The sequence below is a fragment of the Bombina bombina genome, chromosome 1, assembly GCF_027579735.1.
Source record: "Bombina bombina isolate aBomBom1 chromosome 1, aBomBom1.pri, whole genome shotgun sequence".
Classification (NCBI taxonomy): Eukaryota; Metazoa; Chordata; class Amphibia; order Anura; family Bombinatoridae; genus Bombina; species Bombina bombina.
Window position 1 is genome coordinate 73,399,235 of NC_069499.1, and position 25,317 is coordinate 73,424,551.

Genomic DNA, 25,317 nt, shown 5'->3' on the forward strand with positions numbered 1-25,317 from the left:
TAAAAAAAAATCATCTGAGCCTTCAGTGAGTCATAGGGGGATATTTATCAAGCTGTCAACTGTGCTGCATTCGCTGGCACCAATACGCTCACCTAACATCGTGGCCGCGGACCTGAATACGATCTCCATATTTATAAAAAAGCCAGCAAAAATACGCGCACCAAGTACGGGGCAATGAGCATCGGACTGTTGTTAACTAGCAGTCATCGATCTCACGTCTATTCGGCTTTTTACCAACTTTATTCATACCCTGTCACTAAATGCCGCCACTATACTATACTAAATGTTTAACCCCTATTCCGCCGCTCCCGGACCCTGCTGCAACCGAAATCAAGTTATTAACCCCTATCCTGCTGCTCCTGGACCCTGCCGCAACCTAAATAAACGTATTAACCCCTAAACCTCTGGCCTCCCACATCACTACCACTAACTAAACCTATTAACCCCTAAACCGCCACCCCCCCCCATCGCCATAAACTAAATTAAGCTATTAACCCCTAAACCTAACAACCTGCTAACTTTAAATTAAAATTACATCATCCCTATCTTAAAATAAATTTAAACTTACATGTAGAATTAAAAGAAACTATTTTTATACTATTAATTAACTTACCCTATTATACTATAATTAAATAAAACTAGCAATTAAAACAACTAAATTACATATTAAAAAACCCTAGCCCTACTCCAATTATTTAAATCTACTATTAAACCTTATTACGAATTACTAAATTACCCCCCCCAAAAAAGTGTTAGGTGTATGTGTAACTTAGGTTAGGATTTATTTTACAGGTAATTTTGTAATTATTTTAACTAGGTAGCTATTAAATAGTTATTAACTATTTAATAGCTATTGTACCTAGTTTAAATAAATACAAAGTTACCTATAAAATAAATATAAATCCTAAAATAGCTACAATGTAATTATTAATTATATTGTAGCTATCTTAGGGTTTATTTTATAGGTAAGTATTTAGTTTTAAATAGGAATAATTTAGTTAATAATATTAATATTATTTATATTTATTTAAATAATAATTAAGTTAGGGGGTTAGACTTAGGTTTAGGGGTTAATATATTTAATGTAGGTGGCGGTGGTGTAGGGGGGTCAGATTAGAGGTTAATATATTTAATGTAGGTGGCGGCGGGGTCCGGGAGCGGCGTTTTAGGGGTTAAACACTTTATTTAGGTGCGGCGGGGTCCGGGAGCGGCGTTTTAGGGGTTAATACATATAATGTAGGTGGCGGTGGGCTCCGGAAGCGGCGGTTTAGGGGTTAATACTAGGATAGGTTTATTGCAGTGTGGGATATGGCGGTTTAGGGGTTAATAATTAGGCTTATTGCGTTGTGGGGGGTTTCCGGTCTAAGGGTTAATACATTTATTATTGGGAGCGAGAGGGGGGATTGAGGATATAGGGGTATACGTGTTGGGCTGATTTTTGGGAGGCGTGTTAGACAGTTACGGGAGATTTAATATTTTAGTTAGTTTTTTTAGGCGCAGGCAGTTTCTAAAGTGCCATAAGTTACTAGCGACTCCAGAAATTTGTAATTACGCTTATTTCTGGACATCGCTAGTTTGACCGACTTACGGCACTTTAGCAACTGCCGGCGGGGTATATGTAATACCCCGATGTGCGAGGTGAAACTACGGGCGGCGCGTGTTCCCTCGCTTGCGCCGAAAACTATGCCGTATATCGGATCGCGCCGCTGATTAGGAGAATAATTTCCAAAGCAAGGACTCAAATTTGCGATCCATTGGATTCCTAGGAATAGTAGTGTGTCTAAAAGGTGGAAATAGCCCCATAAACCTTATGAACTACTTCCCAGGTTGTTAAATTCTTCTATGAAAGTGGATACTTATTTATTTTACCTTTTTAACCTGTTTGAATGTGCAAAAGGAATGCCTGTTTATTTTTCCATTCTTTGGCAATATAGTCTGTAACCAAGTCTGGTGGTTCCACAGCCTTAGGCACTTTAGGCAGAGCTTTACAATTTTATTCAACTTATTTACAGGTTTTAAATCCTCTGGATTCGGTTCTGACAGTTACAAGGTATTCAAAACTTCCTGAAGTAGAAAGTGGATATGATCCACTTTAAATCAAAACGTGGACTCAGCCTCACGTATAGGATCAAGGTCTTCAGAGGAAACTTCACCCTCAGAACCCTCAAACAGAGACTCAGCCGAGTCAGAGCTTTGTAAGGTTGGTGGTAACTGAGCCTTGGGGATCGGACCCTGCGTATTACAGGTAGTGTGAGGTAATTCTCCTGATTTTTGGTCATGCTTACTTGCGGCTAGATTTAGAGTTTTGTCGGTAACGACCCGCGTAGCTAACGCTGGCTTTTTCCCCCCCGCACCTTTTAAATACCGCTGGTATTTAGAGTTCACAGAAGGGCTGCGTTAGGCTCCAAAAAGGGAGCGTATAGTATATTTACCGCCATTGCAACTCTCAATACCAGCGGTGCTTACGGACGCGGCCAGCTTCAAAAACGTGCTCGTGCACGATTCCCCCATAGAAAACAATGGGGCAGTTTGAGCTGAAAAAAAACCTAACACCTGCAAAAAAGCAGCGTTCAGCTCCTAACGCAGCCCCATTGTTTCCTATGGGGAACCAGTTTCTAAGTGTGCACCTAACACCCTAACATGTACCCCGAGTCTAAACACCCCTAACCTTACACTTATTAACCCCTAATCTGCTGCCCCCACTATCGCTGACCCCTGCATACTTTTTTAACCCCTAATTTGCCGCTCCGTACACCGCCGCAACCTACATTATACCTATGTACCCCTAATCTGCTGCCCCTAACACCGCCGACCCCTATATTATATTTATTAACCCCTAATCTGCCCCCCACAATGTTGCCGCCAGCTACCTACAATAATTAACCCCTAATCTGCCGACCGGACCTCACCGCTACTATAATAAATGTATTAACCCCTAATCCGCCTCACTAACCCTATAATAAATAGTATGAACCCCTAATCTGCCCTCCCTAACATCGCTGACACCTAACTTCAAGTATTAACCCCTAATCTGCCGACCGGACCTCACCCCTACTCTAATAAATGTATTAACCCCTAAAGCTAAGTCTAACCCTAACACCCCCCTAAGTTAAATATAATTTAAATCTAACGAAATAAATTAACTCTTATTAAATAACTTATTCCTATTTAAATCTAAATACTTACCTGTAATATAAACCCTAATATAACTACAATATAAATAATAATTATATTGTAGCTATTTTAGGAATAATATTTATTTTACAGGCAACTTTGTAATTATTTTAACCAGGTACAATAGCTATTAAATAGTTAATAACTATTTAATAGCTACCTAGTTAAAATAATTACAAAAATACCTGTAAAATAAATCCTAACCTAAGTTACAATTAAACCTAACACTACACTATCAATAAATTAATTAAATAAAATACCTACAATTATCTACAATTAAATCTAACACTACACTATCAATAAATTAATTAAATAAAATACCTACAAATAAATACAAATAAATAAACTAACTAAAGTACAAAAAATAAAAAAAGCTAAGTTACAAAAAATAAAAAAATTAATTACAAACATAAAAATATTACAACAATTTTAAGCTAATTACACCTACTCTAAGCCCCCTAATAAAATAACAAAGCCCCCCAAAATAAAAAAATGCCCTACCCTATTCTAAAATTAAAATAGAAAAGCTCTTTTCTGGTGAGTTTGCTACTTACTATATGTGTTTTGTCTGGCTACTTGTTCCAATAAATCCGCTTGAATCTGGGTGCGCTTTTTTGTTCTTTCTTTTGTCCTATATAGAAAAGCTCTTTTACCTTACCAGCCCTCAAAAGGGCCTTTTGCGGGGCATGCCCCAAAGAATTCAGCTCTTTTGCCTGTAAAAAAAACCATACAATACCCCCCCAACATTACAACCCACCACCCACATACCCCTAATCTAACCCAAACCCCCATTAAATAAACCTAACACTAAGCCCCTGAAGATCTTCCTACCTTGTCTTCACCATGCCAGGTATCACCGATCGGTCCAGGCTCCGAAGTCTTCATCCAAGCCCAAGCGGGGGCTGGAGATCCATCATCCGGCTGAAGTCTTCTATCAAGCGGCAAGAAGAAGTTCAGAAGAGGCTCAAAAGTCTTCATCCTATCCGGGCAGAAGAGGAGATCTGGACCGGCAACCATCTTCATCCAAGCGGCATCTTCTATCTTCATCCGATGACGAGCGGCTCCATCTTGAAGACCTCCGAATCCATCCTCTTCTTCCGACGTCCTAAGTCCGAATGAAGGTTCCTTTAAATGACGTCATCCAAGATGGCGTCCCTCGAATTCCGATTGGCTGATAGGATTCTATCAGCCAATCAGAATTAAGGTAGGAAAAATCAGATTCAAGTTCAATCCGATTGGCTGATCCAATCAGGCAATCAGATTGAGCTTGCATTCTATTGGCTGATCGGAACAGCCAATAGAATGCAAGCTCAATCTGATTGGCTGATTCAATCAGCCAATCAGATTTTCCCTACCTTAATGCCGATTGGCTGATAGAATCCTATCAGCCAATCGGAATTCGAGAGACGCCATCTTGGATGACGTCATTTAAAGGAACCTTCATTCGGACTTAGGACGTCGGAAGAAGAGGATGGATCCGCGCCGGAGGTCTTCAAGATGGAGCCGCTCGTCATCGGATGAAGATAGAAGATGCCGCTTGGATGAAGATGGTTGCCGGTCCGGATCTCCTCTTCTGCCCGGATAGGATGAAGACTTTGGAGCCTCTTCTGGGCTTCTTCTTGCCGCTTGATAGAAGACTTCAACCGGATGATGGATCTCCAGCCCCCGCTTGGGCTTGGATGAAGACTTTGGAGCTTGGACCGATCGGTGATACCTGGCATGGTGAAGACAAGGTAGGAAGATCTTCAGGGGCTTAGTGTTAGGTTTATTTAAGGGGGGTTTGGGTTAGATTAGGGGTATGTGGGTGGTGGGTTGTAATGTTGGGGGGGGTATTGTATGTTTTTTTTACAGGCAAAAGAGCTGAATTCTTTGGGGCATGCCCCGCAAAAGGCCCTTTTATGGGCTGGTAAGGTAAAAGAGCTTTTCTATTTTAATTTTAGAATAGGGTAGGGCATTTTTTATTTTGGGGGGCTTTGTTATTTTATTAGGGGGCTTAGAGTAGGTGTAATTAGCTTAAAATTGTTGTAATATTTTTATTATGTTTGTAATTAATTTTTTTATTTTTTGTAACAGCTTTTTTTATTTTTTGTACTTTAGTTAGTTTATTTATTTGTATTTATTTGTAGGTATTTTATTTAATTAATTTATTGATAGTGTAGTGTTAGATTTAATTGTAGATAATTGTAGGTATTTTATTTAATTAATTTATTGATAGTGTAGTGTTAGGTTTAATTGTAACTTAGGTTAGGATTTATTTTACAGGTAATTTTGTAATTATTTTAACTAGGTAGCTATTAAATAGTTATTAACTATTTAATAGCTATTGTACCTGGTTAAAATAATTACAAAGTTGCCTGTAAAATAAATATTATTCCTTAAATAGCTACAATATAATTATAATTTATATTGTAGCTATATTAGGGTTTATTTTACAGGTAAGTATTTAGCTTTAAATAGGAATAATTTATTTAATAAGATTGAATTTATTTTGTTAGATAAAAATTATATTTAACTTAGGGGGGTGTTAGTGTTAGGGTTAGACTTAGCTTTAGGGGTTAATACATTTATTATAGTAGCGGTGAGGTCCGGTCGGCAGATTAGGGGTTAATACTTGAAGTTAGATGTCGGCGATGTTAGGGAGGGCAGATTAGGGGTTAATACTATTTATTATAGGGTTATTGAGGCGGGAGTGAGGCGGATTAGGGGTTAATAACTTTATTATAGTAGCGGTGAGGTCCGGTCGGCAGATTAGGGGTTAATAATTGTAGGTAAGGTAGCAGCGACGTTGGTGGCAGCAGATTAGGGGTTAATAAATATAGGGGTGGGCGGTGTTAGGGGCAGATTAGGGGTACATAGGGATAACGTAGGTTGCGGCGGTGTGCGGTCGGCAGATTAGGGATTAAAAAAATTTAATAGAGTGGCGGCGATGTGGGGGGGCCTCCGTTTAGGGGTACATAGGTAGTTTATGAGTGTTAGTGTACTTTAGAGCACAGCAGTTAAGAGCTTTATAAACCGGCGTTAGCCCAGAAAGCTCTTAACTCCTGACTTTTTTCTGCGGCTGGAGTCTTGTCGTTAGATTTCTAACGCTCACTCAAAGATCCCATTGAAAAGATTGGATACGTAAATGGTGTAGGGGGATCTACGGTATGGAAAAGTCACGGCTGGAAAGTGAGCGTTAGACCCTTACCTACAAGACTCTAAATACCAGCGGTAGCCCAAAACCAGCGTTAGGAGCCTCTAACGCTGGTTTTGACGGCTAACGCCAAACTCTAAATCTAGCCGTTGGTTTGGGGATAGCCGCTAAAATCCATATCTTATGATTTAAACTCTGGAAAATAGTCAGTGGAATCCACATGGGACACAAAAACAGACATGTTGTGCACTAATTATCTGTCAGGTGTCATACTGACAGGATTATGGCCTGCAAATTGAATATGTGGGACACAATTAGTACATAACTGGTTAATTTAGTCCACTGGAACAGTTTTGCATAATAAACAGGGAAAATAAACTTCCTTCTAATTGGGTCGGTCAAATCAAGTGTGGGTACAGACATGAATGCAAAATAATAAGCAAAACTGCAGGTCATTGAAAATAAAGATATATTCCAAAACTTTATAGTATCAGTGTATTTGCACAAAATACAACAAACAGCCTATAAAAAACACCTCAGAACCCCAGAATACAGAGAAAAAAGCAAAAAAATTTTTATTACCCTCAGCAGCTCCAAAGAGTACTCACCCACCTCCTAGACATACAAAAGGGTTACAATTGGACCCAAGTAGCTTTCAAGGTCTGGAGACAAGCCCAGAGTACATTTCTAGCCACCAATCAGCAAGCGCTAGCCAGGTGCTGAACCAAACATGGGCCGGCTCCTGAGCTTACATTCCTGCTTTTCAAATAAAGATACCAAGAGAATGAAGAAAAAATGATAATAGAAGTAAATTTGAAAGTTGATTAAAAGTGCATGCTCTAGGAGGAGTTTCCGGAGGAGGAGCACAGGTGTGTGATCAGGTGCTGCACCTGTCCTGATCTCTCCTACCTACAAGCTGTTGGTGTGGAACCGCGCCCAAAACCCTCTAGTTTAGGGTGGCTTGTATTGCTGAATATCACCGCTGCTGGAAACTTCATAGTGCCCTGACATTGCACTAAATAGCTGCAGATAGCAGCTCTGAAAAAGGACCTATCATTACAGTAAAATTAATACTCTTTAAAAAACGGCTGTTGTCACACAATCTCCTTATTAAGCCGGGGCAACCCAAGAAGAAGTGTTCAATTAAAAGACAAGTCAATCTCTCGATCACTACCGAATAAACTGAAACCGAGGACGGAGCTGAGAGGCGCTGCACTTATCATAAGTCGTGTGGACTCTGCTAACTTACCGCTCTCCTGTGTTTACTGAATACCTAGGAGTTGGAGCTGGAGTTACCTGTACCTCACACCGGCACTGTGGCTAGAGCAGTGGGTGCGGATGGTGTAGCCTGTTGTTTCTCTTTTTACTTGCATCCCTGCGCTGAAGTGGCATTCCCCCTCCCACCGGTGCTGCGTGAGGGGGGGCCACTGCTGGAGGAGACGGGTCGATCCCTGGTACAGGGCTGGCTCCGGGGAGGATAACGTGGAGCTGCTGGAGTGGTAACTGTGGATGCCCTCTTTCCCGCCTCTGCCTTCTTTCTTCTGCCTCTAGCCAAGGTGTTTGAGACTCAGGAGTGCTGTCGGTGTCGGCTGGCGGAGTGACTGTGGCAGTATATGAGTCACACCCCTGAGAGTAGCTGACCGGCTTTCTTGAAAAAGACGCAGGAGACGAGGTTATTGGTATCTGTGTATTGCAGTCTGCTGATTTGTTTTTCGGCAAACGTTGCTCCCTCGACCTGGAAGACGCTCCCCTTCCCACCGATGCTGCGTGAGGGGGGGCTGAGGCTGATGATCGCTGGTTATCCCCTGCTCAAAGCTTGGTCTATTGGTTCTGGGTAACGTAGAACTCCTGGGATAAAACTTGCAGTTTTCCCTTTTTAGCCGCCTCTATTTTGAAATGACTTGACTCAGTACTGGACCCTTATTACTTGTTCTTTTTTTTTTTTTTTCCTTTGCTGGGGTTTGCATATAATCTATAAGCTATGACAGCCGGCTTGACTTTGATATAAATAACGGCTATTGCTTGCAAGCACTGTACAACATTTAATTTTGTTAGATCTGTTCTCTTTAGCTGTTATTTACGATAAAACCTAGAACCCCTTAGTTTCTAACTGCTATATATTTTTCCTTGAAAGTGCATGTTGTTAATTTATAGCAGCAAAAAGTGAAACATTGTATTATTTTATTCTTGAATTATTTAGTTTGTTACTAACTGACTGGGGGTTTTCGCTTGCTTCTCTCCCAGATCCATAGCAAGTGTACTATAAAACCGGGCCACTCCATGTAGTTCTACCTAAGTTTGAAGACACATCCAGCGGTATTAAAATATACTATGAGTACTGACTTCAAAAAAGTAAAATATATTTAGCTTAGAGGTGTGTTTGACCCTGACTTAAATAACGGCTACTGGCCTAATAGCGCTTTATAATACCTAAATTGGCTAGGTTTGTTTTCTTTAGGTTGTATTTATGACAACTTAAAACTTAGAACCCCCTAGTTTCTAATTGGTATATATTTCTCTTGGAAACTGTATGTTGTTAATTTGTAGCAGCAAAGTGTGAAACATTGTATCTTCGTATTTCCTGAACCATTCAGACTGTTACTAATTGACTGGGGGTCTCTTTTGTTTTTTTCACAGACCCACAGCAAACGTATTATAATATTGAATTACCCTATATAGCTTTGCTCAACTTTTAAAGCTACATTAAGCTCTGTTAAAATTTATCCGGAGCACTGGTTTCATAGCAGTGATTTACATTTAGTTTAAAGGTGTGTTAATAGTCTACAAGTAATTTGGTGTGCCAGATACACACAGGTGAAATAATCTGAGTATCAATTAGCTTAAAAGTACCTTAAAAGCTGATTTCTTTCTAAAATTTATAAAATATTGACCTGATGGCCTAGGACTAGGAGACTTGAGTTGCTAAATACTGTTTTTTTTCTGTTCTTAGCTGAAAATTTAGAACGATATATTAATCACTAATGAGGGCTTTCTTAAAGATTAGAAAACTGTGGGCTCCACAGCAGGACCCCTTCTCTGTGATTTGATATATCTTATCTTGTCACCAGCTTGACTGAACCTGACTCACTTAGTTCACGGTTAATTTTTCTTTTCTTTCTCTCCTTTTAGAGGAGAAAATAACCTACACAAAAGTGTTCACTTTTTCACATATCCTTCACTTCTCTCTCCTTTTTTCAGTAGATTAGTCTGTTTCTTTCTTCCTTTTTTTTTTTTTTTTTTTTGCTCCCTATCACAATTCACTCCCATTATTTTATGGATAAATTTCTACACACACAATCTCGCACATCACCTTCAGTCATGTCGGCTAGACAGAGGGATAAAAAACATAAACCCAATACAGAGCCTGTGGGTGAGCCACAATTGGTAACCCAAGAATCATCAAATTTACTTGATTCCGCTGATACACAGTCTCTAGTCTTAAATATCTCTGCTGCTCTCGCACCTAAGTTTGATTCACTTAGAATAGAAATCAAACAGGATATTGCGCAGCTAGTTACAGAAGTCAAACAATTCTCGGAAAGATTCTCTGAAGTTGAACAGAGAGTATCTGACTTAGAAGATCTCACTCTAGCTCAAAACAGTAAACTAGAAGCCACTTCCTCAGCCCTTGTTAAATTGCAAAATAAAGTAGAAGACTTGGAAAATCGCGCCAGGCGCAATAACTTGAAAGTAGTGGGGGTACCTGAGGGGAAGCAGTTTGAGGATTTAAATACATTCATAACACAAACATTACCAGCATTATTGAACATACCTCAAACGCAGCCAGTCATAGAAAGGGTGCACAGGTTAGGGTCATTACCGTTATCCAAAGAAAATATGAGGCCAAGGCCAATCATAGCTAAATTCCTGAATTACCAGGACAAAATTACATTCCTACAAGCCTTTCGTAAAAATCAACCTATATTACTGGAAGGTACAAAAATCCTTTTATTCCAGGACTATGCAGCTGAAACTGCCTCAAAAAGAAGGCAGTTGGCTCCGGTATGCACTAAGTTTATACAGCAGGGGCTGCGAGCGACAATTTTACATCCTGCTAGGTTACGACTTGTGTGCAACAACACTTTGCATTTTTTTGATTCTGCCAGTATGGCAGAATCATTTTTCACCAAAAACTGCACACCTGAGCAGTTGAGGTGACACACTATCTAGTTTTTTTTTTCCTTATTGGTAAAAAATTAGAATAGATCTGTTATTTCTCATTTTTTCCCTTAAGATGGGCCCTTTTCAGCAAATGGGCAACATACGGCTCAGGTGGGTCAGTCGCATGTTTTGGGGTTTTCTTTTTCCCTTTTTTTTTTTTTTTTTTTTTTTTTTTCTTCTTCTTCACCATCTTCCCTTCTGGAACATAGATATCTACTATAATGACTGGGATTAAATTTACCTCATGGAATATAGGAGGGTTAACGTCTCCTATTAAGAGAAAAATGATAATCTCCTATTTGAAGAAAATAAGTACTGCTATTGCTTTTTTACAAGAAACCCACTTAAAGACTCAAGAAATTCTTAAACTAAAATCTTCTTGGGTTAAGGAGGTCTTTTTCTCATCTAGTTCTAGCCGAAAAGGGGGAGTTGCTATTCTTCTGGGTAAAAAACTCAAATATGAGATAATACAAAGTGAATCAGATGAAGAGGGGAGATATATCATACTGAAAATTAAGGTTGCTAACGTTTTGTACACTTTATGCAATGTATATGCTCCAAATGTTTTTAGTCCCTCATTTTGGGATACGCTTCAGGCCAGGCTTATGACATGTGCAGAGGGTTTTTTAATTTTAGCTGGTGACTTTAATATGGCTCCTCAATACCCAATTGATAGGATGAGGCAGCAGCCATTAGTCAAAAAAACCAAAAGAGATAATCTTGAGGCAAAGTTGTTCTCCAGGATTTTTTCTAACTTGAGAGTTAAGGATATTTGGAGGATATTGAATCCGGATACACGTGATTTTACATGTCTCTCAAAAGCACATAAATCACTGTCACGGATTGATTTATTTTTGGTTGATGAAAGACTTTGTAAACACAAAGTATCAGCTCAAATTCTGCCTATTGTGGTATCGGATCATGCTCCAATTTGCTTTGAGATTTATACGACTGGCCCTTCACATACAAATAATCGGTTTTTCTTTCCTAAATATTTGTCTGCTGATTCTGGATTCAGAAGTTTCCTCGAAACTAAGTTTCAGGACTTTGCCTTGTTTAATGCGGAGGCTAGAGCCCGTCCTTCTTTGTTTTGGGAAACTGCTAAAGCAGTGTTGAGGGGGGAAATTTTGGCATATACCATTAGGCGTACCAAGAAATTTAAAAAACGCGAAAATGAACTTCTTCGCGCAGTTACAAATGCTTATAATTCATATTTATTAGAAAAGACGTCTCAGAAATGGGTTAAATATATTGCTGCATTAGAAGAGAGAGACTCATTCCTACTTTATAAATCTACTCAGCAGGAAGTTCGGTTTTCTGCGAAACTTTATAAATATGGGAACAAGACGGGAAAACTTCTGGCTAGACTGCTGAGGCAGGATTTAGGCTCTCAGTTAATAGATTCTCTAGAAAAAGAGGGACAGATGTTTAGTTCCTCTCAGGATTTTGTTCAAATTTTCTATGATTACTATAAGGGAATATACTCCCCCAGGACTTCTGACCTCACAGAACGTCAGAAGTTCTGGGGAGAAATTTCTTTTCCAACATTAACACCTAGTCTAATTAAGGAACTTGAATCCCCCATTACGGAAATAGAAGTTGCAAAGGCAATTAAAAATTTGGCATATAACAAAGCACCTGGCCCGGATGGAATACCTAATGAGTTTTATAAAATGATACCCTCCACTGTAATACCTGATTTAACCTTGTTATTCAACTATATATATACAGAGGGAAATGAACCCTCATCTAATTTTACAGCTTCATATACGTCTTTAATTTTAAAAAAGGGCAAAGATGCAAGAATGGCCGAGTCATATAGACCCATAGCTTTGACGAACACCGATTATAAATTGTTGACTACGATTCTCGCCCAGAGACTCCAGTCCCTTCTTCCCTTGATTATTAGCCCAGATCAGGCTGGTTTTATGAAGAATAGGAACTCTGCAGCCATAATAAGGGAACTCCTGCTTACCTTGGATTACTTTGCGAATGGTACGGATGCTGATCATTCAGAGGAGGGAGGTATTCCAGACTTGGCAATCTTGGCTATTGACGCCGAAAAGGCCTTTGACTCAGTTTACCATGATCATCTTCTATTTTCATTAGAATAATTTGGGCTAAAAGGTAAATTTGCTAAGTTTATTGAAAAACTTTATCGTAAAGCCTCCACAAGAATGATAGTAAATGGCCAGCTATCTCCAGAAATAACTCTGCATAGGGGGACTAGGCAGGGGTGTCCCCTTTCCCCGCTCCTTTTTTAATATTGCTATAGAACCTTTTGCTATAATGATAAGACAGAGATTGGAGGGGATTGGGGTGGCTGGGCGGGAGTTGAAAATAGCATTATATGCTGACGATATTCTCATTTATCTTTCTAATTTACGTAGAAATTTGCCTACTCTTTTATCAACTATACAACAGTTTGGTTCCTTTTCAGGGTATAAGGTAAATATAAAGAAATCTGAACTTCTCTGGATAAGGCACACAGACAGCTCTCCTATAAATGTACCCTTCTCTATAGTGAATGACTCATTTAGATATTTGGGTATAAATGTCTCAAGTAATCCTGATTCCTGGTATTCCCTGAACATTCCTCCTGTGTTGAATAAGGTTAAATCAGTTTTTAAGAACTGGCAGACTTTACCCTTGTCCTTGTCTGGACGCATAGCAGCTTATAAGATGATCTTATTACCAAAAATTCTATATGTCCTTCAAAATATTCCTTTAATTTTAAGAAAGAATGATTTGAGTTTATTCAATTCACAACTCCGGTTTTTCCTGTGGCAGGGTAGGAAATCCAGAATATCACTTGTAAAACTCTCCCTTCCAATAGGATCCGGAGGCCTGGCTTTACCTGATTTACGAGTATATAACTATGTATTTCTGGTTCGTATTCTAGCAGATTGGCTTTTTGCTCATAATTATGTTACAAATAATGACTTAGAGAGCAGTATTTTGTATCCTTATTCACCAATTGCGTTGATTCATCTCGACACTACTCATATCCCACCCCAAGTTAAACGCTATAGATCTATTTATAATATAATTCTAGCTTGGAGGAAGATATGTACTTTGTTAGGAATAGAACATCGGGTGTCGAGCTTTCTAGGTTTTTTGGGGAACCCACAATTTCAGCTAGGAACACCATCTTCAATCTTTTTAGAGTGGAAGACCCAAGGGCTTGCTAATGTTCTTCAGATACTTGACATAGAAAAAAGATGTGTGAAATCATTTGACGCTCTGAGGGTGGAATTCAATATCTCCCAGAGAAACTTCTTTGCCTACCTTCAGGCTAGACATTATGCTATGAAGTTAGTGAACGAGTATGGCTGGAATTGGTCATTGGGGCGCATAGAAAACTGGTTCATTCTGGCAAAAAATAGACTCATGTCAATTTCTCCATGCTATTTGATTATTGTCTCCGTTAGGGGCACAATTAATCTTGATAAAATTGCTATTAACTGGGCCACATTGATATCTCAGGAAGTAGAATCTAAAATACCTTCTCTCTCAATTCGAAAGGTTACTCAAACAACCCTTTCTGCCACATGGAGAGAATCTCATTTGAAGTTGTTACATATGACATATTTTACACCAGAAAAAGGAGCGAGATGCGGCAGTATGAATTTTATTACATGCCCTAAATGCTCGTTTCCCTCTGCAAACCTCCTGCACATGTTATGGACCTGCCCTAAAATTAAAAACGTATGGTCCAAAGTCCAATTTTGGCTTTGTAAGATACTAAAGCTCTCATCATTAAATTGGATAGGCAAACATATAATTTTTCTTTTTTCTGACCCAGAAGATAGACAACTTAATGTGAAGTTTATTAATATAACTATATTGGCTGTCCGATATCTTATTTTTAAAAAATGGAAAACGCTTACGGTCCCCAGTATATCAGAAATTAAAAATTGTTTAAAAAAACAATGCATTCTTGAACAATATAATATTAGTGTTGATAATGATGTCCAGGTTGTTAAATTCTTTCTTAAATGGTCAGCATTTATAAAACTTCTTTCTCCCACGGAGATTGAATATTTGATATATCCCTTACGTAACTCTGAACTAGTTCTGCTGGGGAGATGGTGAAGGCTTTCCCCCTTTTTTTTTTTTTTTTTTTTTTTCCTTTTTTTTTTCCTTTTTCCTTTTTTTTTTTTTTTTTTTTTTTTTTCTTTTCCTTTCCTTTATAAAATATAAAAACCCAACAAGGAGTAGTCAAAATGGGAAACACATGCGCCTTTGATTAACTAAATATGTATGTGGATTATTTATACATGCTAAGTACTTTTCTACTTTTGTTTGGTGGTCCCATGTACAAGGCTAAAAAAACCTAATTCTTTCTTTTTTGTATTCTGTACATATTGTTGGTTGTAAATAAAGACTATAAAAAAAAAAGGGACAGTCACATGCAATTGTAAACAACTTTACAATTTACATCCATTATCAAAATGTTCACAGTCTTTTTATATGTACACTTTTTGTGTCACTAGCTTCTACTGACAAGAACTGACATCATGTGATTGGCTGATGGCTGACACATGATAGAAGCGGAGTTGAAATAAATCTATTACTCAGTTGGAAAAAAAAAAAAGTGCATGCTCTACCTGAATCATAAAAGAAAAAAATGAGGTTTCATGTCCCTTTAATCTACTATACAACAGGTTCAGTTACATAACAGGGGTTGGCAAGGAAACTGCGCTACTCCCTCTGCCAAATAATAAGTGACCACTCATTATAACAAACATACGTCCAGATTACGAGTTTTGTCGATAAAAGCGGGGCTAACGAGCCTTTTTTTTTCCAGCGCTCACTTAAGCCAACGCTGGTATTACAAGTTTTCTGAATGGCTGCGTTAGCCTCAGAAAAGTGAGCGTGGAGCAAATTTAGCTCTACTTCTCACTGTAATACCAGCGTTGCTTAAATCAGCGGTAAGCTGGCTAAAACGTGCTTGTGCACGATTTCCCCATAGTAAACAATGGGGCTGAGCTGGCTTGAAAAAAACCTAACACCTGCAAAAAAGCAGCGTCCAGCTTCTAATGCAGCCCCATTGTTTCCTATGGGAAAATAAAAAATATCTCTGCACCTAACACCCTAACATGAACCCCGAGTCTAAATACCCCTAATCTTACACTTATTAACCACTAATCCGCTGCCCCCGACATCGTCGCCACCTACATTATATTATTAACCCCTAATCTGCCGCTCCGGACAACGCCGCCACCTACATTATACTTATGAACACCTAATCTGCTGCCCCAAACATCGCCAAACCCTACATTATACTTTTTAACCCCTAATCTGCCGCCCCCAACGTCGCCGCAACCTAACTACACTTATTAACCCCTAATCTGCCGACCGGACATCGCAGCTACTTTAACAAATGTATTAACCCCTAAACCGCCGCACTCCCACCTTGCAAACACTAGTTAATTTTTATTAACCCCTAATCTGCCTGCCCTAACATCGCCGACACCTACTTACATTTATTAACCCCTAATCTGCAACCCCCAACGTCGCCGCTACTATAATAAAGTTATTAACCCCTAAACCTAAGTCTAACCCTAACACCCCCCTAATTTAAATATAATTTAAATACATCTAAATAAAATAACATACAATTAAATAAATTATTCCTATTTAAAACTAGATACTTACCTGTAAAATAAACCCTAAGCTAACTACAATACAACTAATAGTTACATTGTAGCTATCTTATGATTTATATTTATTTTACTGGCAAGTTTGTATTTATTTTAACTAGGTACAATAGTTATTAAATAGTAGTCGGCGGCCGAGAAGGATGTTCCGTGCCGGAGGTCTTTAAGATGGAGCCGGTCCTCGTCGGATGGATGAAGATAGAAGATGCCGCTTGGATGAAGATGTCTTCCGGTCCTGATGTCCTCTTCTGCCCGGATAGGATGAAGACTTCTGCCGGTCCAGATGTCCTCTTCTGACCCATCGGATGACCAGTGGTGCCCGGCTGTGTGAACACGGCTCAAGGTAGGGTGATCTTCAATGGGGTAGTGTTAGGTTTTTTAAGGGGGGATCGGGTGTGTTTTAGAGTAGGGGTGTGTAGGTGGTGGGTTGTAATGTTGGGGGGGGGTATTGTATTTCTTTTTTTACAGGTAAAAGAGCTGATTACTTTGGGGCAATACCCCGCAAAAAGCCATTTTAAGGGCTGGTAAATTTTTGTAATTTAGTGTTTTTTTTTTTTTTTGTAATTTAGTTTATTCTATTTAATTGTAATTAATTGTAGGTAGTTTAGGTAATTTATTTAATGATAGTGTAGTGTTAGGTTTAATTGTAACTTAGGTTAGGATTTATTTTACAGGTAATTTTGTACTTATTTTAGCTAGGTAGTTATTAAATAGTTAATAACTATTTAATAACTATTGTACCTAGTTAAAATAAATACAAACTTGCCAGTAAAATAAATATAAATCATAAGATAGTTACAATGTAATTATTATTTATATTGTAGATATCTTATGGTTTATTTTACAGGTATTTAGTTTTAAATAGGAATAATTTATTTAATTGTAGTAAATTTATTTAGATGTATTTAAATTATATTTAAATTAGGGGGTGTTAGGGTTAGACTTAGGTTTAGGGGTTAATAACTTTATTATAGTAGCGGCGACATTGGGGGTTGCAGATTAGGGGTTAATAAATGTAAGTAGGTGTCGGCGATGTTAGGGCAGGCAGATTAGGGGTTAATAAAAATTAATTAGTGTTTGCGAAGCGGGAGTGAGGTGGTTTAGGGGTTAATACATTTATTAAAGTAGCGGTGATGTCTGGTCGGCAGATTAGGGGTTAATAAATGTAGTTAGGTTGCGGCGAAGTTGGGGGCAGCAGATTAGGGGTTAAAAAATATAATGTAGGTGGCAGCGATGTCCGGTCGGCAGATTAGGGATTACAAATATTTATTATAGTGTTTGCGATGTGGGGGGGCCTCGGTTTAGGGGTTAATAGGTAGTTTATGGGTGTTAGTGTACTTTGTAGCACTTTAGTTAAGAGCTTTATGTTCCGGCGTTAACTACTGACTTTTAAATGCGGTAGAAGTCTTGACAGGAGAGGGTCAACCGCTCACTTCTTCCAAGACTTGTAATACTGGCATTAGGCAAATCCCATAGAAAAGATAGGATACGCAATTGACGTAAGGGTATTTGCGGTAGCCTTGAGTTGCGGAAGAAAAGTGAGCAGTGAGCCTCTACCTGTCAAACTCGTAATACCAGCGTTAGATAAAAAGCAGCGTTGGGACCTCTCAACGCTGCTTTTTAAGGCTAACGCAAAACTCGTAATCTAGGTGATAGTGTCCTCATTCAGATATCATGTACTTGATATAACATGGTAACTACTTAAAGGGGCACTCTAGTCAAAATTAAACTTTTATGATTCATATAGGGCATGCAATTTTAAATACCTTGCCAATTTACTTTTATAATCAAATTTGCTTTGCTCTCTTGGTATTCGTTGTTGAAAGCTAAACCTAGGTAGGCTCATATACTAATTTCTAAGCCCTTGAAGACCGCCTCTTATCTAAGTGCATTTTGACAGGTTTTTTTACAGCTAGATATCGCTAGTTCATGTGTTCCAGATAAATAACATTCTGCTCAATCCCGTGGAGTTACCTAGGAGTCAGCACTGACTGGCTAAAATGCATGTCTGTCAAAAGAACTGAAATAAGTTTGCAGAGGCATGGATACAAGGTAAACACAGAGGTAAAATGTATATTAATATAACCTTGTTGGTTATGAAAAACTGGGGAATTGGTAATAAAAGGATTTTCTATATTTTTAAACAATAAAAATTCTGGAGTAGACTGTCTCTTTAATGGAAAATTCTAGGCCTGCAAAGGGTTAATACATAGTTAAAGCCACATATTCAACTTTAAAGGAACATGAAACCCCATTTTTTTTCTTTCATGATTTAGAAAGAGAATGCAATTTTAAATAACTTTACAATTTCAACTTCTATTATCTAATTTGCTTCATTCTCTTGACATTCTTTCTTGAAAAGCATATTTAAATAGGCTCAGTGGATGCTGATTGGTGGCCGCACATAGATGCCTCATGTGATTGGCTCACTCATGTGCATTGCTATTTCTTCAACAATGCTATCTAACGGATGAAGCAAATTAGATCATCTTCAAATTATTCAAATTGGATAAGCTTCAAAAATGCTTTGTTTTGTTTTCACAGAGAACTGCAATCCTTGCTCCCTGCTGCAGACTATATTTAGAACACAAAACCATATTGGCTTTTCTTTTTTCATTTGGTTCACGCTGAGGAAAGCAAAAGCCTTGGTAAACATAAGTTACTTACAGTCAGGGAAGACTGTAGTTTTTGTGCTGCAAAGTGTCTCCAGGAGAGCTAAGCAAATGTATTTCCTCTTGATTTTACACATTACTTACAAAACAAAGCCGTCTATGTAACCATAATTGGCAATGTGTTTACACTCGGCTAGATTACGAGTTGTGCGTTAGGGTAAAAAAGCAGTGTTAAGAGGTCCTAACGCTGCTTTTTTACACCCGCTGGTATTACGAGTCTTGAAGGTTTAGGGTCACCGCACACTTCTTTGGCCTTACCACAAAACGACTTACGTAAACTTTGTAAAGTCTTTTTTCTATTCCATAGCGCCGGTATTACGAGTCTGTCCTGGGAGGCCAAAAAAGAGAGTTTTATGGTACAACGCCGTAACATAAAACTCATAACTAAAGTGCTAAAAAGTACGCTAACACACATAAACTACCTATTAACCCCTAAACTGAGGCCCTCCCGCAACGCAAACACTAAAACAAAGTTATTAACCCCTAATCTGTTGCTCCGGACACCGCCGCCACCTACATTATATTTATGAACCCCTAATCTGCTGCCCCCAACATCGCCGACACCTACGTTATATTTATTAACCCCTAATCTGCCGCCCCCAATGACGCTGCCACCTACCTACACTTATTAACCCCTAATCTGCCGCCCCAACGTCACCGCCACTATAATAGACATATTAACCCCTAAATCGCCGCACTCCCGCCTCACAAACATTAGTTAAATATTATTAACCCCTAATCTGCCGTCCCCAACATCGCCGCAACTATATTAAAGTTATTAACCCCTAAATCTAAGTCTAACCCTAACACCCCCTAACTTAAATATAATTTAAATAAGTCTAAATAAAATTCCTATTTAAAACTAAATACCTATAAAATAAACCCTAAACTAGCTACAATATAACTAATAGTTACATTATAGCTCGCTTAGGGTTTATTTTTATTTTACAGGCAAGTTTATATTTATTTTAACTAGGTAGAATAGTTACAAAATAGTTATTAACTATTTAATAACTACCTAGCTAAAATAAATACAAAAGTACCTGTAAAATAAAACCTAACCTAAGTTACACTAACACCTAACACTACACTATAATTAAATAAATTAACTAAATTAAATACAATTAAATAAATTAAATTAGCTAAAGTACAAAAACCCCCCACTAAATTACAGAAAATAATAAATAAATTACAAGATATTTAAACTAATTACACCTAATCTAATAGCCCTATCAAAAGCCCCCCCCCCCCCCAAAATAAAAAAAAAACCCTAGCCTAAAATAAACTACCAATAGCCCTTAAAAGGGCCTTTTGTGGGGCATTGCCCCAGAGTAATCAGCTCTTTTACCTGAAAATAAAAATACAAACAACCCCCCCCCACAGTAAAACCCACCACCCACACAACCAACCCCCCAAATAAAATACTAACTAAAAAAACTAAGCTCCCCATTGCCCTGAAAAGGACATTTGGATGGGCATTGCCCTTAAAAGGGCAGTTAGCTCTTTAGAGGCCCAAAGCCCTAACCTAGAAATAAAACCCACCCAATACACCCTTAAAAAAACCTAACACTAACCCCCTGAAGATCGACTTACCGGGAGAAGTCTTCATCCAAGCTGGGCGAAGTGGTCCTCCAGACGGGCAGAAGTCTTCATCCAGACGGCATCTTCTATCTTCATCCATCCGGCGCGGGTCCATCTTCAAGACATCCGGCGCGGAGCATCCTCTTCAATCGACGTCTTCTTATTAAATGACGGTTCCTTTAAGTGACGTCATCCAAGATGGCGTCCCTTAGATTCCGATTGGCTGATAGAATTCTATCAGCCAATCGGAATTAAGGTAGAAAAAGTCCTATTGGCTGATGCAATCAGCCAATAGGATTGAAGTTTAATCCTATTGGCTGATCCAATCAGTCAATAGGATTGAGCTTGCATTCTATTGGCTGATTGCATCAGCCAATAGGATTTTTTCTACCTTAATTCCGATTGGCTGATAGAATTCTATCAGACAAAAGAATGAAGCAAATTAGATAATAGAAGTAAATTGTAATGTTGGTTTCATGTCCCTTTAACTAGGGCTTTCACTTCTATGCACAGATTAAATAGGTAGTGAAACAAGGACATTCATTCAAAAACAAAATGATGATTGTGAAGATAGAAACTTCATTTTTACATAAGAATGTCCCTTTAATCCTCTAGACAATTTGTTGTATGATATAATTAAGGTGCTAAAACTATAAATACTATATTGATGCTATTATTTCTTTATCCCATAAGGTCACATTCGGACAAGCAAAGATATGTTTCATTTCAGATCTGTTTGCAGCTCTCTCTATTATCACTTCTCAGATTGTGTTGCTGCCTTTACAAAAGCCCTAATATGATTCTTTCCCAACATAAGCAACAGAGCTTATGTCTCTTCTATAAATGAACTCAGAGTTACTGACACCATTGGGATGGTATAAACTGAAATTGCCAGAAGCCAAGGAGGCAAAAAGGAGATCTAGGAACGATGTACTCAAAATTATCCTATCATCCATATGAAAGATCAGAATTTAAAGATGTTGAAATGTTTTTTTTTGCTTGTGAAGTAAAAATTGTTGAAATATAAAATTAAAGTTATTCAGTAGTATGAATTGTGTACTTTTCTAATAATATAGGAACAAGACATCTGTGAGTATTAGCAGGAAGTATCTGTCAGCCAATGAGTATAAGCAGGAAGTATCTATCAGCCAATCAGTATTAGCAGGAAGTATCTGTCAGCCAATAAGTATAAGCAGGAAGTATCTATCAGCTAGTATTAGCAGGAACTATCTGTCCGCCAATCAGTATTAAGAGAAAGTATCTATCAACCAATGAGTATTAGCAGGAAGTATCTATCAGCCAGTGAGTATTAGCAGGAAGTATCTATCCGCCAATGAGAATTAGCAGGAAATATCTATTAGCCAGTGAGTATTAGCTGTAAGTATCTACCCGCCAATGAGTATTAACAGGAAGTATCTATCAGCCAGTGAGTATTAGCAGGAAGTATCTATCAGCCAGTGAGTATTAGCAGGAAGTATCTGTCTGCCAATTAGCATTAGCAGGAAGTATCTATTAGCCAGTGAGTATAAGCAGGAAGTATCTATTAGCTAGTGAGTATTAGCAAAAAGTATCTGTCTGCCAATTAGTATTAGCAGGAAGCATCTATCAGCCAGTGAGTATTAGGAGGGAGTATCTGTCCGCCAATGAGCATTAATTAGCAGGAAGTATCTATCAGCCAGTGAGTATTAGCAGGAAGTATCTGTCTGACGATGAGTATTAGCAGGAAGTATCTATCAGCCAGTGAATATTAGCAGGAAGTATTTGGCCGCCAATAAATATTAGCAGGAAGCATCTATCAGCCAGTGAGCATTAGCAGAAAGTATATATTACTTATTGAGCATTGGTAGCAATTATTACAAAACTTGATCACATTCGTTTCAGTTTCGAATCAGTATTTTAAGGTTTTCATGTTTAAATGTTTTCTCTTTCATATGGATCTTAGATTATTTTTGGAGTACAATGTTCTTTTAAGTTAAAATTCTGGCAATATTATACTGTTTCCATATTAAAAGTACTAGACAAAAATGGTATTTTAGAGGCCAGTATTTTTTCTTTAGTAAAATAATAATAATAATAAAAAAAAGGTATAAACAAGAAATACATCAAAACTGGCAGGTACTAAACCAACATAAACTGAAGGTTTTATGTTGACCGGTGTTGTACACCAATTTCACTGTCATCAGCCGCAAACACCCCATTTCCCTATCTTGAAATTTAGAAATAAAACAAAAGCAAAATAGTATGTTAAATTATTCTCACATCAGAGGTAAAAAATATTAGGACAAAAATGGCTCTGGATTGACACAGAAGTGGATGATACAAAAAAGCCAGCAGTACTCTGTGGCTCTAGAGCAGTACCTTGTGGGGGTTAAACTCATAGCATCACAGGGTAGCCAGTGATAAAATGGCAAGCTCTTATGAATTACAGTATGTCATTTTTTTACTATAGTGACCCTTTAAAGCTTATAACTAGAAACTAGACTTTTTTTTTGCTTAACCCCTTCACTACCGGGACTTTCAGAGAAAAACTTGCCCAAAATACCAGAGAATTTTTAGCATTTTTGCTATCACTCCATTTAAACAGAAATAGAGTCTTGTTTGTTTTATTTACCTGTCAAAATTATATATATATTTTAAGTAGACAACCCAAGGTATTGATCTAGGCCCGTTTTGGTATATTTCATGCCACCATTTCACGCGAGATCTCTGATTGGACAACAATTGAACTGTTATCTCGCAGAAAAATTTAATTTTGAAGTTGGTGATGCAGCACGGGGAATTTAAATTTAATATCTATAATAAAAAGTAAGTTATAGCGCATCTTCATTACAACAGATGAATTAAACTCCATCTAAAATATCGCTAACATTCCGGATATGATTTTATAACGGGAAGCGTTTCCATCACTTTAAGTTTAATACAAGTAGAAAACCCTTTATCCAAACTGCTTGGGACCTGAAAAGGTTTTGATTCCAGAATAGTTTTGATTTTGGAATATTTGCATCGGTAAAATGTGACATTTTGGAGAGTTAATAGAACCAAGTGTAAATAATATTTTATGTTATTTACATGTCATAATACAGCTTATAAATGTAACCTAAAGGTAGTTTTATATTACTTTTGTATACATAGTACCCTCAGAAAGATAGTACAGTGTAATCAGAAAGCTAATATTTGTTGTTTTAAATAAATATATAATATTATTTGCATTTTAGAACACAAATAAACCAAAGACACAAGCAGAGAAGACTGTTACTTACAGGCAGGAAAAAAATAGTAATTTTATAATTTTTTAAAAATATTAATTAAAAAGCTTGGGTTGGATTTGGGAATTCCAGATTTGGGGATTTGTACCTGTATCCTATTTTAAACCAGTTCTAACAATGAAGTATTAAAGGTAAAGCTCGGCTTGTGTGAGTACAACATAGCTCTGATGCACATACTAAAATGCTTTAACAAGATTTGAGAAGTAAATACCTTGTGTCCTTCATATTTCTTTTTCTTGTTCATTTTGTAGGGTCGCTGGGATGAAAACAAAGCTATGTAATTACCATTTGTCTGTGCAGCAAACGTGCTCTCTCTTGGATGCAATGCGAGGCTTGGGCACGTATACCTTTCCTAAGAAAAACAAAAATCAAATTGTTCTCTTGCTTTAGCATGGAGGCAGTCTTTATTCATACCAGAAATTCAGTGTCTGTGACTTAAAGGTACACTACTTTCATGATTCAGATAAAGTGTGTAATTTCACTTCTATTCAAAAATATATATTTTATTAAAATGCATATTTACATATCATCATCAGCAACAGGAGCAATGCACTACTGGGAGCTAGCTGGTTGGTGGCTACATGCACCTGCCTTTTGTCATTGGCTCATCAGATGTGTTCAGCTAGCTCCCAGTAGTGCTTTGCTGCTCTGAAGCTGACTTTAACTGTGTTTCCTGTGCAGGGGTTAAACACATAAACCTTGATCACAATCTATAGGCAGCAGATGTTTTGAGTATTTATTTGGGCTAAAAAGGATAGTTTTCGATTTGCCATGATCACTATAGCACATTTTCAGAACTTTGATAAAAAAAGTATTTTCCCAATGTAGCTGAAAAGTTCTCATAATGCATTTTCGAGTCAATTTTCAACAGCTTTTCGAGCCCAGTTTTGGCTTTTCGAATTTGACACCTCTAGACACCTTGAATGGGGTTTTTGGACCAATTTACCACCAATTCATGGCTATTTGCAAACAGTCTTTTATCTTGCACACATTTTTAAACACTCGGACATGGACACGTTTCTTAACATGCATGGTATTGTTTAATTAAAGCTCCATTCATCTCTATTGGAGAGCCTGCATGCAGGAGATAGGACAAACAATTACATATGTATAGCTTCATATGCATTTGTATGTACTGATTACGTTAAACCCTGAACAGCATAGGGGATTTGTAGGAAAAGTCACAACAGAAACCAACATCTACAAATGGCATGATTTTACATGTAATTTTGAATATTTGATTTTAAGCTTCACTTGCATTGTCGGGGGTTGTGTCACTAACAGTATTGGCGTTATTAAAGGAGATCACTTAGTCGTGACTTCATAGCTAATTATTGCAATCCATTTCCATATCCATCTAAATGCATCTTTTATGTTAGGATAGGCAGAATATGCCCTCTTTTCTATACCACTATGGTCGCATTGCGACTTTCACAAGCATTGATTTGAAGAGTAATTATTTCTATTGCTTATTAAAGGACCGCTTACATTTTGGCGTGAACTGAAAACAAAATGGTGACTACATGTTTGTAGCAAAACACATCTTTTATACTGGATTTTGACATCTTTCAAACTGTAAATCGTGCCCCCTGCCTTGCTACTTTGGGCTCCATTTATCAAAACATCAATTTTGTCTATTCACTTGCTACAAGAATGTCCGCCAGTAC

The 25,317-nt window shown here is 37.8% G+C and overlaps 1 protein-coding gene across 1 annotated transcript in view; it reads right to left on the bottom strand.

Moving 5' to 3' along the window:
• WDR25 (WD repeat domain 25) overlaps positions 1-25,317 on the bottom strand; it is a 689,023-nt gene that overhangs the window by 6,650 nt on the left and 657,056 nt on the right. The window contains exon 6 of the mRNA XM_053697449.1: positions 23,862-24,002. Coding sequence (XP_053553424.1) covers positions 23,862-24,002 — 141 coding nt within the window. The remainder of the gene's footprint in view (positions 1-23,861; positions 24,003-25,317) is intronic.